The sequence below is a fragment of the Falco biarmicus genome, chromosome 4 (assembly GCF_023638135.1).
Source record: "Falco biarmicus isolate bFalBia1 chromosome 4, bFalBia1.pri, whole genome shotgun sequence".
NCBI classification, from domain to species: domain Eukaryota; kingdom Metazoa; phylum Chordata; class Aves; order Falconiformes; family Falconidae; genus Falco; species Falco biarmicus.
In genome coordinates, this window is record NC_079291.1 from 40,711,142 (window position 1) to 40,728,288 (window position 17,147).

Here is a 17,147-nt window from a genome sequence, read left to right on the forward strand (position 1 = left end):
CTTTCCCTGCTTGTAAGAAAAAAAAAATACAGTGTTTGTTATTAATAAAAATAGTAATTCAGTATTTTTTGCTATGTTACATTGTTTTCTTGAGCCTATTTACATGTCTTAATCGGCAAATAATTGCTTTCCTAATCCAGAGAAATAGCGTTGAACTGTGAATTGACAAGTCCAGTGCCTTTTAGGTTGATAGGTAGTGATTCTGCTGTTGTTTGTGAAGGATCACTGAAAATTCTGTATTACTGGCCTAATAAACTGTAACTTCTATCGGTACAGAAAAATAAGGTCAGGTATTTGTAGGCTGTAGTATTCTGTGGTAATGTTCCAACAGGGAACATGAAATACTATAGATGAGAGTGTCAATAATCCACTCTTATTGCATTGATAGAAGTTGGGAAAATAATTTTAACATAACTTATTTTTAGTCCTTTAATGAACTGTTGTACTGACTTGGTTTTGATATAATCTTAGACGCTATAATCTGTAGACCGTTCTCTGATTCCCTGTAAACCAGTGCACCTTACTGGGTAGTATTTCTGGCTCATCTATTTATCTCAGCAAGGCTTTTTCTGTAGTAGTAATACTGAATTCTTCGCAAGGATTTAGTGATAGTCCTGTTAATATTTTATTGTTTGTACAGTATACAAGGATGGATATAGATATCCTTGTGTGATGTTTTTATTCTTGGTAGTGGGAAAAAACCCCACCAATTTAACAAGAAATTGTAATTACTCTTCACCGGAGGAAAATTATGCTTAAGAAGAAAATAAATTATAACAGTTTATCAGACTTTTTCATTACATATAGCCCGATGGGCTATTGTATGGGGAGTTTTTGCTAACAGATAGAAATCCCAAACTTCAGTGTGGTGTTGCACATAAACAAATACACATTTCACTCACAAATTGACAATTGCTTCACATGGGTGCAGTGTACAATGGTACTTTGTGTCTTTTGCACTTTAGTGTTAGATTGCTTTGCTGTCTCCTGAGTAAGATCACAGATTAATCTAGAATTTACAAAGTATATGTAATACTTTGTATACTTTGAATGTAAATAATGTAGGAGAAGAGTACCAAACGGGGATCTTCTCCCTTTCAGTAGTTCCAGCTGTGGCAGTAATGGTTTGCTGCAGTTTTTATCCCCTGGGCAGGGATGGACATGAATTTGGAAAGCACAGAAGTTAAAAAACCCCACACCGGAATACATTAAGGGTGTATGTCATACAAAATTGCGTTATTTGTTGCATACTTTTCTGGGAGAATATGTATCAACTTGTATGTTCAGTTGAACAGAATTGTGTATCGGTTCCACTTTTCCAAAATATAGGTGTCTGTTAAATAGGAATGAAGTTCTACACACAGCAACTGTGTTTGTTGGAACTTGCATAGTAGAAATGGGCCCCAGATGTTACAGTTATGTAAGGGCCTAATCTAAAGCCAAGTGAAGAGAGCCTTGTGGGCTTCAGATCAGGCCAATAAGAACATTTTCAGAAGAATTAACATTGAAGGAGATTGCAGTAAGCTAACATTGTCTGTAGCTATTATAAGTACAAAATTGAAATGTATGGATGGAGGGGTGTGCCTTATTCACTGTGGTTGTTGTTAAATATGTACTTTGAAAGGGAAAAATGTGACATGAATTATCTTTAATAAGAAAAAGACTCTATGTGAATGTTAAGCACAACTGTATGTATCTTAAAGCTGTCATTTTTTCTGTTTACTTGACTAAGTGCATGTGGGTGTTTAATTATTGTTTTGAGTGTGAGATGCTTGTTCCGAAGCAGATGTCTTTTCTGCTTTTAAAATGATACAGCATTACATTGCATAGTCACTGCTATGCATTACAAAATAGAAATTTAACTCACAAAGGGAGCTAGGCCCTTGGTGGGTTATCTTGTAATGTGTTGCAGTGAAGGTTGTGTAGTGGAGGCATGTTGCCCTGCCACTACTAGCATCCTCTCCCCTGCTTTTGTTCCCTTTAGCTATTTCATCTTACTGACCTGGCAGGAAGGGAAAAAAACCCAACCAAAGACAAAAAAGAAAAAACCCCAAACAAGTAGTTTCCTTCCAGGGTACGTATGTCACTGCCCTCCTGGAGGGGTCTGACAAGTGCTGGGACCAGCAGAGGGGAGGGAAGGGAATGCTGGAAGTTAACAGGGATGGGGGCAGGAGTGGAGAGGACTAAGAGCTCTACTCTCAGCAGTGGTGTTTATTTATTTAAACTGTTAGTTTAGCTGTTTTATTGATGTTTATGTTTTATGTGCTGCACTCAGATTTCTGTAAATTTCCTAACACATCTTTCAGTGCCATCAGGGTACTTAAATTTTCATCTAGCACTGAAGTTCTTTCTCTGCAGAAATTAAAAATAATCTGTAAGTGCTCTGTGAATCTTACTTTCCTAACCAACACCTAGCCTTGAAGTACTGTTGCACACTGATCCTGCTTTGTGGATCTTGCAGCAAGGCAGTGTTGTGTAAAAGTGGGAGTGTATGTAGACAGGTGGAATTCACATTTTCTATAATACTGATTTTTGGCCAAGCAGTGTGTACTTGAAGTCAGGAAGATCAGCGTCCACAAAGATGCAACAGTTTGCTCTCAGATCCAGCTATTGCTTGCAGGATCAACAGTTTGCAAGACAGATTCTTCAAGTTAGCTGGTAAAAAATGAGGAATGTGAAGGTGCAGTTCTCAGTAAGCCAGGCACTCTTACTGTGCATTTTAAGTGTAAAACATAGCTGTGAACCTTTTCCTCCCAGTAGGTATCTAACAAAGTCACCTTGCCGTTACTAAAAAAAATAAGATCTTTCCTGTTTGTCATAACCAGTAACCCTCCTGGTTTGAGTACTCACCTGTTTCAAACTTTCAAACTCATTTTGCAATATTTAGGCATTGCAGAACTTTCTCTTTTATTCTGTGGCAAATTTTCGATCTCAAGCCCTCTCCCACTTACAGAAAATAGTTGACTTTTCATTGGCCACAGAGAGAAAAAGAAGAAATTGACTTTGTATCTAGTAGTGAAGAAACTGTTCCTTGGAGGGCAGAGACCCTGCTTGTGTCCATTACTCAAACTGGGCAGACTGAAGCCGTCGGCTGTCGTACAGCTCAGCTCCCACTGTGCTGGATGAGCAGCTGGGTTGTTGTCTTTTGCTAGAAGTACCAACCAGCCACTCACTCAGCGTCTCACCTGGGACTCTGCTGCATAAGTGGCCCTGTTCGGTTAGTGTGCAAAACACCAAGCAGACTGGCCCTTCGGTAAAGGTCTGGGAGGGAATGATAAGCCTAAGAGACCTTCATAAACTTTGGCATGTGCTAGGGAACTGACCAGTCTTCTGCTGACAGGATTTGCGTGATTTTGCATGTTTTCTGTGGAAAGGCTGTTGCAGCGATTTAGGAAATCTGGGTTTGGGTCTGTTTGCTATTGAATTGGTGACTCTGTGAACTTTGATTAAAATATCATCTGTCTTCTCAACAAAAATGTTGTAGATGTCAAAATTCATATATATATACACTATGCATAGACATATACAGTGTTCTACTGTCTTGTTGTATACAATAAATGAGGGTTTTACATACCTTGTTGTCTTTTGGGAAGACTGGATCTTCCAAAGGGGGAAAGGAAACTCCTCTGAAGCTTTTACCAAGGGAGAAGAGCTAGTAACATATCTAACTTGTCTGGATGGCAAAGTGATAGATACTCACCTTCAAATAGGGAAAGGGAACAGCTTGGACCATACTTAGCCTGAGTCCTTTGTATGGGAGACTTGGGTACTTAAAGAGTTGGCTGAGGAATCTCAAAACCATGAAGTTATCATTTGAGAAACTGTGTAAAACTGATGAGGTACTTGATGACTGAATAAAAGCAAAGTGTGGTATCTCAGATAACTGAAGAAAATCAAATGGATTATCTGCCTTTAAAATGGGAAGAAAAGGAGAAACAGAATTCTCTGTGTGTGTGTACGTACATATATATGTAAGATGTAGATACGTGGATTTACAAGTTGACATGCATTACCTGTTCACACCTTTATCCATCGGCAAATGCCAGATAACATAATCCACAACGAGGCAGAATTACAATAAATTGCCTTAATTTATTTACCATGTGGTAAGCATGCCCACGTGTCCACATATGGATCAGCTGATGCACAATAACTTGGTGATGAGAAAAATTACTCGTATGTCTAAGCTTTTATTACTGCTGAGTTATTGACTGTTGTGATCTCTAACAGCTCATTTTTTATCTGGTTTGTCAACAAGAACTTTTAGACAGACATCCATTTTCAATTTGGGATGGAAAGAGGCAGAGTCCCCAATACCTTGCTTTGTTAAACAAAATGACGAAGCCAAAAAACCCCTTAAACATTCACAAGCAAGATTCTATTAATACATTACTGAGCATTTAGTCACTCGGTGCTTCTGTGTTTTGTCCTGTGCTTAATGACATTTATAATCCAAACATAGTAAAATTTCATAAGGTTATGTTTAAAATTAATTGAGACTTCTGATGATACACTGTGTAAAATGCAGTATGAAGATTTAATTTTCAAGTTACTTCGTCATTAGTGCTATACAGGATTAAGGAATGAATGAAAATAGTAATCATTGGATTAATTGTGTTCCTGTTGTCTTAGTCAAGACATGTTTAAAAAAAAAAGAAGAAGAAAAAGAAGTTGTTTCTGTTGTATGGCTAGAAGACTTAGGGAGCTTTCTATTGCTGTTTCTGGGGTTTAAATCTTCCTGTTACTCTGTTTTCTAGTACAAAGTTCTTTTGCTTCAATGCTGTGGTGCCAAAATTTGCCATGACGACAGCCTGATCTTGCAAACTTAGTTTCAGTATTCTGTAAAATCTGCTGAAGGGCAGAAAATAAGTCTCTGGAATCAGAGCTGCCCTGTCCTAATTGTGATATTCCAGCTGGGACTGGGATTGTGTATTCTTCAGAGTAGTTCAGATTTGCCCCAAGGTATTTGTGTCCCACAGCATGTGTTAAACTTTTTAAAGATGATAATTTTGCCAAAAAGCTGGCTCAGTAATTGTACTGTAAAAAACCCCCATGTTATTAATACAGTATTGCATCAGAAATTGCTATACTTCTCACAGCCATCTAAAATCATATTCACTAAAGTTTGCTGTTTGCTTCCTCTGAAAACAGTAGTTGTTCCAACATTTTCAGTTTAATAGTGCATCCTAGAAGTGCCTTATGGAAGTAAAAATAAATTATACAAGAAGTTGTCACTGTTTTTTTGTATTTTTCTTTGCTGAATCTATGTCAGGTGAATAGAAATATCTATTTCATGAGAAATAAATATTTGGCTATCATTAAAAAATTATGCAAGGTTTCTACTTACTTGATTCTATTTTGGCATCTGAACTGGACCTAACACGAATACTGGTTTCTGAAACAGTGATAAAATTTTAACAATCCTGCATTCCCAGACTACCCTTGCAAAAAAAAAAACAACAACAAAAAGAAAAAAACAAACCCAACCACCCGATCATGTATCAACCAAAAGTCACTTCTAGTTTCAGTGAGTCAGAATTGTTAACAATATGGTATGCTTCTAATATAAATAAGAAATCACATTTTAAGTGATGGGGGGAGGAAAGAGGATAACTTTATATTGACCTTGGTACACCTTAAAAGAGGCTGTGTGAAAATATGTGTAGAAACCAGTTAATGTTAATGGAAGCCAGTCTGAAATATTATTTAAAAAAATAAATATGTTTTCATTCTTACTGTGAGTCATCTAGGTGGGGTCTGCCCTTCCCTCTCCAATTACTGTTGAATTTACAGAGTATACTTACAAAGTCAGTGTTAAGAGTTTGGAGTTTGGAAATAGGCAGTATTTTCAGCTCTCATGGACCAGTTTTGACTTTATGGGGCTTTGCTTGTTTGGCATGCCTATTAAAGACCAGTCTCTTCATGTAAGCAGAGGAGAAGATTACCTAGCTTACTGAGCAGCCGGAGCCAAAAAAAATGTTTGTGCTTGTTGCTGCTTTCAGGAGTCACTGTCTCATCATCTATCATTTCAGCGGTAGCAGAAGCAGAAAGTGGCTTCTCCACAGTTCTTCCTCTGTTCGTACCGTTCCTTGCCTGTTGCTGCCTGCTCCTTACTCCTCTTTACTACACTCCCAGAAGCCTCTGACTAATGCAGACATATATCCTTCATTCTTATTTACATTTAACCTATGCTCCTATTTTAAGCCAGTTGACCCTAATCTTGCAAATTCTTAATCTGTTTAGGGCCAGTAATATTATGCACATGAGTTTTCCTGATGGGTTCAGTGAATGGGCTAATGCATGGAAGTACTGCCATGCTGATGTCTAATGAGGGGTTTTTTTAGGATCGTAGTTTTTGTGAGGATCCATGAGTAAGGTTCATTTGAATGTATCTTCTGCCATAATAGATCTTCTGCCTTAATTACCGTCAAGCATAATTTTCCTTTTACAGGGGAGATTTCCAACCTAAATTGAGATTTCCAACTTGAAATTCCAGTGCCTAGTATCTTGGGATAGGGGTGGAGATGGGGAGGGAAGAAAAAACCCGTGTCCACAAACATCAATAATCAATTGTGCAGTGTCCATGTTCATATACTTCTCCATGATTTGTTTCTGGATGCATAGCCAGTTGTTGCATGTTAACAGGAGGCCATGCGTGCTGCAAGGCATGCATCTGAGATTAATAAAATGTTATGTTACTCCAGCAAGTGTTCAGGCTTCATTCCTACAGCAGCTGACGTCACCGGGAGTGCGGAGCCCTCCCACTCCTCCTCGGTAATTGATGGTGACGGCCTCTCTGCTGAGCTGTAACCTAACATAGGCACTGAATCAGATCAACAGCTGAGAGGAATCACCAGCAAACAGTATTGCTCCATACAGCCAGAAGCTGGGCACTTTACACCAGGCCTTAGACGGACAAGTATTTCACAGAATGGTTAATGCAGGCTGATTTGCTGAAGTTTTCACTGGTGCACTGCTTTGCGTCGGAGGTTTTGCTCTTGTAAGAAGCGTTGCTGCTGCTGCTGGGAGAGCTGGCCTGCTTGGAGTGAGTCTGACATGCTTGACAGACGCCTGATGTCTCCTCAAACTAAGCACATTGCTCCTGGGGTAAGCATATATTGAAGGACTGCAGGCCAGATGCTCGGGAGCCCTTTAATTTTACAGCACAATGTACAGGCTGACTTGCAAGCTAACGTAATTACCGTTAAACTGTTTCACTTTGCTCTCAGTGAGCCAAGTTCTAATGTTGTTGAAAGATGTGACTGCTTTTTCATGGAAGTCCAAATTATACTTTTGAGCTTCCTTTTTTAAAACATACTAACTTACTGTCACATTGAAAAACTGCAAAAAACTGGAGTTGAGGGAAAGGGAAAGCACTCATAGGTGGCTGTTGCCGAGAGCTCTTCTATCTATAACCCTATTAAAATAGTTGATACAAAGTGGCTTGCTGTTTGTTCCACGTTTTTGGGTATTGTGCTTAATTGTTTTCTCCTCAATATGAGAGCAATGGGACTCTCTGCTGGCAGTAGTTTGAAGTACATTCTCTTTACAGACACAAATGTTACACTTTTATTTTTGGTTTGGCAAACGTAACATGCTCATGAGTTTTGGTTTGGCATCATTTGACCAGGTACGTGTATCCTGGGGCCAGGGACTTAGAGTAGCAAATACCCCACTGCAGCTGTGAAATTTGTGAAATAGAATATAAATACATGAAAAATATTTTTTTTAAAGTTATAATTGGATGTGCTTTGTTTTGTTTTTTACACTGTAGAAAACAAAGGATGGAGATGAAAATAATAAAAGTAACATAGGCATAAACTTAAGCCAAATGTTTGGCTTAAACTCGCTGCTTTCTCTAACCTTTATGAGAGATTTGAACATAGTTGCAGTGAAAGAAGTGTACCATAGGTATGACAGTAGCTTTCCGGAGTTATTCTGAGAAAACCCAGGGACAATCTTTTGAGTGACAGGTGCTCCACAGCCACCTTCTAGAAGGAAATCAGATTTGGATCATTCCTATCCCTGGATTATTTAGGGATCTCCACATAGGAAGCTGAGTAGTTATTGCTAACATCATTCTGTCTTTCTCTTACAGACAACTTTCCCTAACTCAAATTAGAACATGCTCATATGTTTTGTGGGGGGAGTAACGCAACAGTGGGTCTCATAGGAAGTGTGCTGTGACGTAGGAAGGTATACGACTGCCATATGCAAATCTACTGGACTTGTTTTCAGCACAGATGTTCAGAACAGCAGAAATCAACTACTACTAGAATCACAGAATCATTAGGTTGGAAAAGACTCTTAAGATCATCAAGTGCAACCATAGGTACAGCTGGCTTTAGCCTTTTCTTATGTAATTAATATAGTTAAAAGCTTAAGTCTTCAAGTTTTAAGATGTATCTTTTCTAAGTGGTTCTTAAGACTTCTGATGAGCTGATGTGTTTTGAGGTTCTCTGACAATCCCAATACAATTATAAATGGAGAAAAATTGGATAATAACTTTTTTTTTTGGTGGGAAAAGGATGTAAACAAAAAAAATCAATTGGAAAATAGTTTTCCTAAAGAGATGTTTCCTAAAGAGATCTAACCTGATGTTAGAACTTAGCACAAATAATGTCCATGTTTCCGCGCAGCATTTTAATCTTTCTGCCTACTGATCATCACATGCTGTTATCAAGGGGGCGAGTTTGATTTATCTGGGCTATAGAGTAAAACAAACCTTTTCGATCCTTCCACACCATGAGTAAGTCCAAGCTCTATTTGGCATAGTCTAGAGGTCCTGGTGGACAGAGGAAGAGGTTACTGTTTGATAGGGTAAGAAGATCAAAGGGAGCAGCACTGTGGACGTACAGCCCTTGTGAACTGAGAAGCAGCAACAAAGCAGGATAGGTGAAGTTGAACACAAGCAGAAGGGACTAAAATTTGGCTGAAGGGATTCAGCCATGTGTAGTACACGGATTTCTGAACATTTGGTCAAGCCTTCTTTCAAAGTGATGGTTGGTGACCCTTCTTTTCAGTTTTTTTCAGTTTCTACCCTGGTTTCTGGATGTGTCATGAGGGGAAGAAGACCATTTAGCTTTGCTAATATGAAATTTGGCTGTAGTCACTTCTTGTTCAGAAGCATTTTTACAGGAAGCTCTGCTTGCAAATTAGCTTGTTTATAGCAGCAGGAGTCCTCAAACATTATCTGATTGAAAAGAGGAATTGTTTAAATGGCTGAGAGGAAAGTAATGGGAGACTGGGAAGACTGAAAAAGAGATATAGCTTGAGAACTTTCTCTTTCATATTTCTTGGCAAGTATAATAAAGTAAATTGACTATTGATGATAGTTTCTTAATGACAGATGTTGCATTAAAAGTGGATACAAATTACATAATTGAACAGAAATTAAATAACCATTTAATGAGTACTTTTTTTTTTTCTGATTTCTGAATGTCAAGTTTCACAGTGTCCCTTCTAATAAGTTGACCCCTGAAGTATTCAAGTCAATTAAAACGTTACAGTAGGATGAAATAAAATAATACTTATTGCATAACCACTGACATGTTTTTAACACCAGCAGTGTCCAAATTCTTCAGTATGGAAACTTTGGTAACTGCCAGAAAGTGCAAGCACATCAGGCATAGTAATTCTTTATGGTTCCCCGAAGGCTGTCATTTTGTCCTTACCTCACCCACTATGCAGAAAAGTGACATCCTGCCTTTTGCCAGTTTACCTAGATTTTCCTAAATTTATGTTTTTAGCATCAGTGGAATATCTAATTACTGCTGCTATTTTTTTATTTAGTTTTCAAATTGCAGTGAACAAGCCTAGGAATTCATAAAATTCAAAGGGTGAATTCTGCTGTTTTCTTTCCAGGATGGATAGTGTGGAAGTGCAGCATTAAAAGGGTGTAAAAGGGAGGGAGGTAAAGTGCCTTGAAATGTCCATTGCGTTCAGATATCCATTTTGTAGGCTATGAAACCACTGGGCTTCTTTATTTTAATATTTTTTTCTCTGGGCCAAAGTACAGAAGGTGTTACAATTTTGAAGAAGGATTTTCTAATTACATACGCACGTATGACTTTCTGCAATTTTTTTAATTACTAATCCCTAAAGTCCTTTGTTGTAAGTACAGCATTTCTTTGCAAATTTTTATGCACCACTTGTGCTGCATGTACACTGCATGAAAGCCTGTGGTTTATATGAAACTTGCAACTGTTTAATAACAGCAACCAATGTTCTGTGAAAAAGATAGTTTGGAAATTCTCTATACTGACTGACAGACTAAATGTTTACATTGCTGCTCGTGCCATCGTCTTATATTTAAACAAGCTGCTGAGTATTAAAGTGTGTGGACAGTCTTTGTATAACAGCTCTGATTTTTAGGTTGATTTCCTGAGACAAGATTTACGAAACCCCACTTTCCATCTGTTAGTTGTGCTTCTCAGTAACTTCAGTCCAATGGCCAATTTCAGTCAGTCTTGCAGAGGTCTCAGAAGTACTGACGTCTCCTATAAGACCTTCCTTGGAGCTAGAGCTGTTAAAGCTATTTGCTTCACATGCCAGTGTGTGAGAGTCAAGGCACTCTCAGGGCTCCACTGGGATCCAAAAGCCAGCTGATGAGCATAACTTAAGTCCAGAGTAGATGAAACGAATATCGCCTCTTGTTCAACCAGCAGCTCATGGAAAGGGAAGTTCAGGGAGGGGAGGGGAACTATAGAGCATGTGGTATGTAGGGAAAATGAGAGAGAGCTGAAGGTATTGTGGAGGTGTGTGTGGGAAACCAGGCTTCATTACTTCTGCTCTTCACAAAACAACTTGTTTTTCTTCAGCTCGTTATTAATGATGCATAACATTTTGCAGTGTTTTAGTGGATATGAATTTCTATTTTTTTCTGCATGTTTTGAGGCTGCCAAAAAGATACTGACAGATTGATGATTTAGAATATTTACCCCTTAAAAATTATTAGCTTGTTAGCTAATGGCATTGGTAGAATATTAGTATTAGGGGAAAAACACCCTCATTTTAAAGCTCTGTTAGCAATTCTAGATATAAAAGCTACATTTCGCTTTGAGTAGGCTCACAGTGATCAAGGGATGTCAGTAGAAAGACTGGCTCATGGTTGCAGTAGTGGTAATGTAACAGTGCCTTCTCAATTTGACAAAGTCCTGAGTCAAGTACATATTACCATTTCTGTGCAATTCCGCAGTCTTGTAAGTATGCGGTTCAGCAGCTCAGTTCATCGGGATAGAGTTTCTTTGAAAATCTGTGTGACTCAGACATGCTTGGGCTTTACATTTTTCCCTCTTATTAAGAGCCTAATCATTGGGAGTTTGGACTAGATGGCCTTTAAGGGCCCCTTCCAACAGAAACTGTTCTGTGATTCTGTGATTTTCCATATTTGTTTAAGCACTCTTCAGTGACAGCTTTTTATTTGGAAGTTTCTAGTTGTTTCTTTTATGTCACGTTCACATATACTTTATTATTATATGATAATAAAATATGTATATCTTTCTTATCTGTTAATAATGTAACAATGAAACAAGTATTTTCAAATCATAGTATTATTTGAAAGAGTAATCTCTTCAGTACTTCCTCGCTAGAAACTTGTAAATTGTGAATATATATGAGGCATTGGAAAAAGTAGCGATTGAACTTTTTAAATACCACTTTTCAGCAGTATTTCCAGTTTGTCTTGGAAACAGGGTCACTTTGGTACATCTGAAACAGGTTACTGCTTAATTATATAATAGTTTCAGTAACTTATGCTAGAAAAGCCATTTTCAAACTAGGCACATCGATAACTTTATGCCAAATTCGAAGTAATCAGTGAGGTCCCAAAACATCATGATATTTTCTGGCTGAGTGTTTTCTGCCAAGAAAATGTGATCAGCTTCTGTTACTGTGCTTTCACATGGATCTCCCAGTTTCATTAGAATTTGTATAGACTTAAAGCAGCTAGCATTGTAATGGCGGAAGTCTTTCATTTTAGGAGAAGCATAACATTTCTGAACTAAACTGCTTGAGAGAATCATTTCCTTCTTAAATTTTAAAAGTAACTTTCTGCATTGATGCTAGTTTAGTGTAAATCCATTACTCCGTTCATGTCATGTATAGCATGATAGACAACTTAGGTTTCAGTTTTATGACTTTTAGCAGAAGATAACCTGTACTTTGGAATTCGAAATACTGCCTTTTTTATTGGTCACTACCATATTAAGATCAACACTTATGGATTTGGTCAGAATTCTTACATTATTGACATTTTTCATTGTGGTAAATCAGTTGTCTAGTAAATATTTTGTACTTAGGAGGATTTTGTCAGTGACTTAAGAAATCCTCACCCAACTCACCTAAGTATCATGGATTTGAACCTGAAAAAGGCAGTGGGGGTGACTGCTGAATCATATGAACAGGTTTGCCTTCAAAACTATAACTGGGAGTAGAAAATGCTGGAGTGCCTTTCTTGGAGTATCAGAGCCCTGCAATCTTGGACAGAGAAGCAAACCTGACAGAGAAATGCAGTCTGACGTGTGCTCTTTGGTTTAATGCGTGAGCTTTCAGTATTGTCAGCGCTATGAAACCAGGCTGTTGAGAGCATTCTTTTTATCAACATGATTGTGAATTATAGCAAGGGGGAGAGGAAAAAAATATACCAAACAGACAAGTGTAATTGAAAAATCTCTTTTATACACCAATCTAGGAGAATATAACTGGGGAAAAATATGTTGTCATTTCAGTGTAGGAGAGAGAATACCTAAGTATTTACATTCTTACTTTCTGCTAACAAGATTCTGTTAATTTGAGTGGACAAGGAAGACTGACTATAAGTATCTTACCTTCATGCTGCATCTCATCAGGGCAGTTCTGAAAATGTCATTGTAAAATGTTGCATTAGTTTTCTGTAAGGAACAACTTACTGTACATATTTCATCCATTACATTGCAAAATACTGACGCCGCTGAGCTAACATATTGGTTCTTCTGACTGTGCTTTTACCGCAGCACATTGAGAGTTATTAGCCAGGGTCACACATCTGGCTCTTCAGTGCCAGGGTGACACCCATCCTCTTAGGTGAGAGAGGCTATTGCAAGAGCGCATGCGCTGCCTAAATTCCGTTTGATTCCTATTCTGAGCTCTGAAGTGGGTCTCAAGCGATACATCGGCCTTTCTGCAGAGTCAAGTTTTCCAGCTTTTGCATTTCACCAGAACTCATTTCACCGGAGCTTGTTGAATTGTATAAGCCACTCTTCACCAAAAATTAAACATAATTAATAAAGCTTTTAGAATTGCCAAAAATGTGAACATCAGAAATTTCAGAGGTTTCAAACATAGTAAAAATGAGAAATGGGAACTGAGGTTTGAAGAAGTGATGAAGCCAAAGAAACCACAATATTTGGTGAGAATCAATAACTGAAATTGATGGAATTGTAGAATGATGGCTTGTGCCAAAAATGCATAAACAAAGGCCAGTGTACCAAAATGCCTCCTGTGTCCTGCTGTTGAGGCTTTCCTGATCAGATGTACTTTTGTTTCTGAAGTGAGAACAGAATTTGGATGTAAAGGGTAGCTCAAGTTTTACAAGCGCTTTTATAAATGCAACTTTGAGATAACAGTTGTACTTGGTAAATGAATTATTACCTCAATTTGAAAACCAAAACTGTTTTAAAGGACCAGGGGCTTGGACCACTCCTCAGTGTCCTGAGTATGGGAGTTGCACAGCAATAGTACTCAGAGGACCACCTGAACTGTTTTCAGGACATGGACATGGCCAGAGGTGGCTACTATCCCTGGTAGTTCAAGGTAGCTCCTGTATGTACCTGCAAGCTAAAGTTACTCCTCAGTCACCAGCTCTGGGACATCAGCATCTGGAGATCATCCAGCTGCTAGTGGCACTTGAAACATGTCAGTGCACCCAGAAGCAGACATGTGCCGCGTGTGAGAGTTAAAAGCCCTTTACTGAGATTAAATCCCAGTGTTTGTTTAATGTAGCATTCAGTGTAGCAGCATGTAGTGGTGACATTATAGAGTTAAATTAGTAACTTTTCAGTGGAAAGCTGTATTTTTTAAGGAACTACAGCCATCACAGGCTGTTTTTCCACAGTTGTGTAAGTTTTATATATTTTACTTCAAGATCTTAGTGCTTTCTGTGAAGATTGGTTCTGTAATTGATGTTCTTCTGCTCAAAAGCATATGCTTTTCCCTGCTTGCTATTAATAAATAGAGCAAAATGAACATGATCTCTGTTTTAATCTTCAACGTATTATTTAAATGTGGTTGTTGAAGACAATTTTTTTCCAGCCACTTAAAGTTCTGACAAACAGCTGTTTCAGAAGTGTTTGGCTACACATTTGGTTGCAGGTGACTTATTTGAGCATCTTAGACCAGTAATGGCATGTTGAGCACTTGACTTGTTCTTTCTGTCTGTATGGCCATTCTCTGTGCTTCACTGCTGCAAGACAATGTTCCCCATGACTCTGCATTAATTTATCATTAAAAAATAAAAATAAAAATAAAAAATCTTGCCCATGCATGGGAACAGTCACTTGTGGGCAGATCTTCCACCTTGATAGCATTTATAGCACCCCTCCAATATCTGAGTCATGCAGAGGATCCATAATACAAGAGGTATTTGTATTATGTGTCCATAATACAAATGGCTTTAAACCTTTGCTGTGTTCCTGACACACATTGTAAGCTGGGTTAAACATTTTAGCATCTGACTGCAAGAAGAATGGCAGCTTGTTATTTCTGTGACACTGTGAGAACATACTCATGTTATCTTCCAATGCAGGAGGAGATAGCATGTGCCCCTAATGTACGTATGTTTGCAAGTTGAGAAGTTCAGTCTGCTGGTAATGTTATCACTGCTGTATCCTGAAATAGAAAACTGCAGGCAGATTGGATTGTGTTAGAGAATGGTAACCATAATAACCAATAACAATCTGCAAATGATAAGCAGCTTTAGTGTTTAAAAATAAAATTTAAATAGCATTCCAATAGTTCCATGGGCATACTTTCAGATTTTATTATTCATTCATTTTAAGCTTGGTTTTGGGATTTAAGATGTGACATTAATCTTAAGGAGCTGTTTCATTATTGCATCTTGAATTAGTCAACATTGGTTTATTATATACCTAAATTAAATCTCATAGACTAAAATGTTACTTATCAACCCTCCTCCAGATGTACACCAGCTGTAAAGGAGAATTGCAGACATCCTACATGATGTATGGAATTTTATTGAGGGAGATTAACTTGATTTAATGGCTAGATGTAAACCCAATACATTCAAAAAAGAAATACAAAGTCTGCTGGAGATGAACATGGAGCATTGTGATGGTTTGGAATCTGCACCATGTTCTGGGATGCTGCCCAACACTTCTGCTGATACAAAAATTAAAACAAAAAAACCCTTCTAATTTGATACAAAATTTCCTGGTTTTTGGAGGGTGCTTCAAAAAGAAAGGATGGTGCCATTCAACAGAAGTGAAGGAGGAGGTAAAAATCATATTCTGGCCCCTCTATCCCCCTCCTTCCCACCCCGCAACATACAGATAGGTATTTAGTCGGAGTCTGGGAAAACTCAGGCTGAATTACTTACTGTCACGAAAGTATATGAGCAGCACGGTGCTATGATCAAGCCGTTAACTCTCCTGAGTTTACTTGTTTTCAGTCTCCCTTGCTGAAACAGTCCTATCATTTTTGTAAGATACTTGAATGTTTCCTGGAACACTGAGTCTTATTTCCTGGTTGTTCTTAACTTGCGGAGACACTGCGGTTGCCACCATACTGCATTCCAAGCGTAACAATGGCAATGAGAAGAACTGGAAAAGACCCATCCTTCAGAACGTGCTGATGTAGAGAGGAGCAAGGCAGCCTGGGCTTCATGTCCTTCCTGTAGCTCTTTCAGGGCCATCACACTCCTGGAGCTGTAAGCAAGCCATGGTTTTTGCTGGTGGAAGTGTGGTGCCCACCGTTATCCTGACCATGTCAGAAAATCAATGGGAGAGCTAAAATTCATAGGAAAACTGAAAAATTACTTGCTAATCATCGTTTTCCCATATAAAGTAATACTGTTAAGAAATTATTTACTTCTGGTTGTGGGATGGAATTAGATAGTTTGGATGGTAGGTAATCAAAGCAAAATAGCTCTTGCTTTTTGGTCCCAAATGTGAAATGGGACGAGTCCTTCAGAGTTTTTTGCCACAGGTAAATTGAAAATGAAAACAGGAGCATTGCTGAAGTTCCCTTAAGAATGAAACACTTGTGTTTACAAGAGAGAATTATTGTTGCTAGCTGTACAAAAGAGAGTTACAAGCTGTTGACACTCTTCACTTGGATTTCAGTTTGAACCTGAATTAGTAAGAGAGAATCAATTGCTTTCCATTAGAGCTCCTGAGGAAAAAATGTTGTTACTGTTGGATGCAAGTTGAAAGGTTCTTGTTTATGGAGGAAGGTCTGTTTAGTCTATTAACCTTGACAACCATGTCAGCAGTTTTTTCTGTTTGTTTTCCCAGAGGCACTATGCTGAAGTAGTATGATATACAAAGTTATTTATAGTGTAGACAATTCATACCTATACTTAAAAGACATGGGTCAGAGTTTAAATGCCAGAGTTAAATGCTATCCTCCTAGACAATTTGAAAAGTCATGCTTAATCTTTGAAAATTAAAACGAAGAGATAGAATCACTAAAATATCAATGTGAATCAGATATTTTTAATAGGAATTTGTTATGTTTTCACAGAGTGGTTGAGGTAGGAAGGCACCTCTGGAGGTAGTCCAGTCACCTGCTTGGAGCAAGGCCACCTAGAGCCATTTGCCCAGGATGGCTTCATATGGCTTTTGAGTATCTCCAGGGATGGATACTCCACAACGTCCCTTGGCAATCTGTGCCAGTGCTCTGTCACCCTTACAGTAAAATACAAATACCCAACAAAACAACACACATACACACACACACACACACACAAATAATCCTTGTGTTTAAGTGGAATTTCCTATATTTCGATCTATGTTCATTGCTTCTTGCCTTTTCACTGGGCACCACTGAGAAGAGTGTGGCTCTATGTTCTTTACTCCATCCCATCAGGTATTATACATGTTAATAGATTTTTATGAAAGGAACAAAATTTACGGAAGCAGTCAGAGCAAAAA

The 17,147-nt window shown here is 38.2% G+C and overlaps 1 protein-coding gene across 9 annotated transcripts in view; it reads left to right on the top strand.

The window, feature by feature from the left end:
• Positions 1 to 17,147, top strand: part of CACNB2 (calcium voltage-gated channel auxiliary subunit beta 2) — a 255,178-nt gene that overhangs the window by 122,797 nt on the left and 115,234 nt on the right. Inside the window, exon 1 of one of the 9 annotated variants that reach the window (XM_056334820.1) lies at positions 6,832 to 7,107. The exons of the other annotated variants lie outside the window; for them this stretch is intronic. Coding sequence (XP_056190795.1) covers positions 7,057 to 7,107 — 51 coding nt within the window. The 5' untranslated portion in view covers positions 6,832 to 7,056. Of the gene's footprint in view, positions 1 to 6,831; positions 7,108 to 17,147 lie in introns of those variants that run through there. 9 annotated transcript variants of the gene reach the window in all.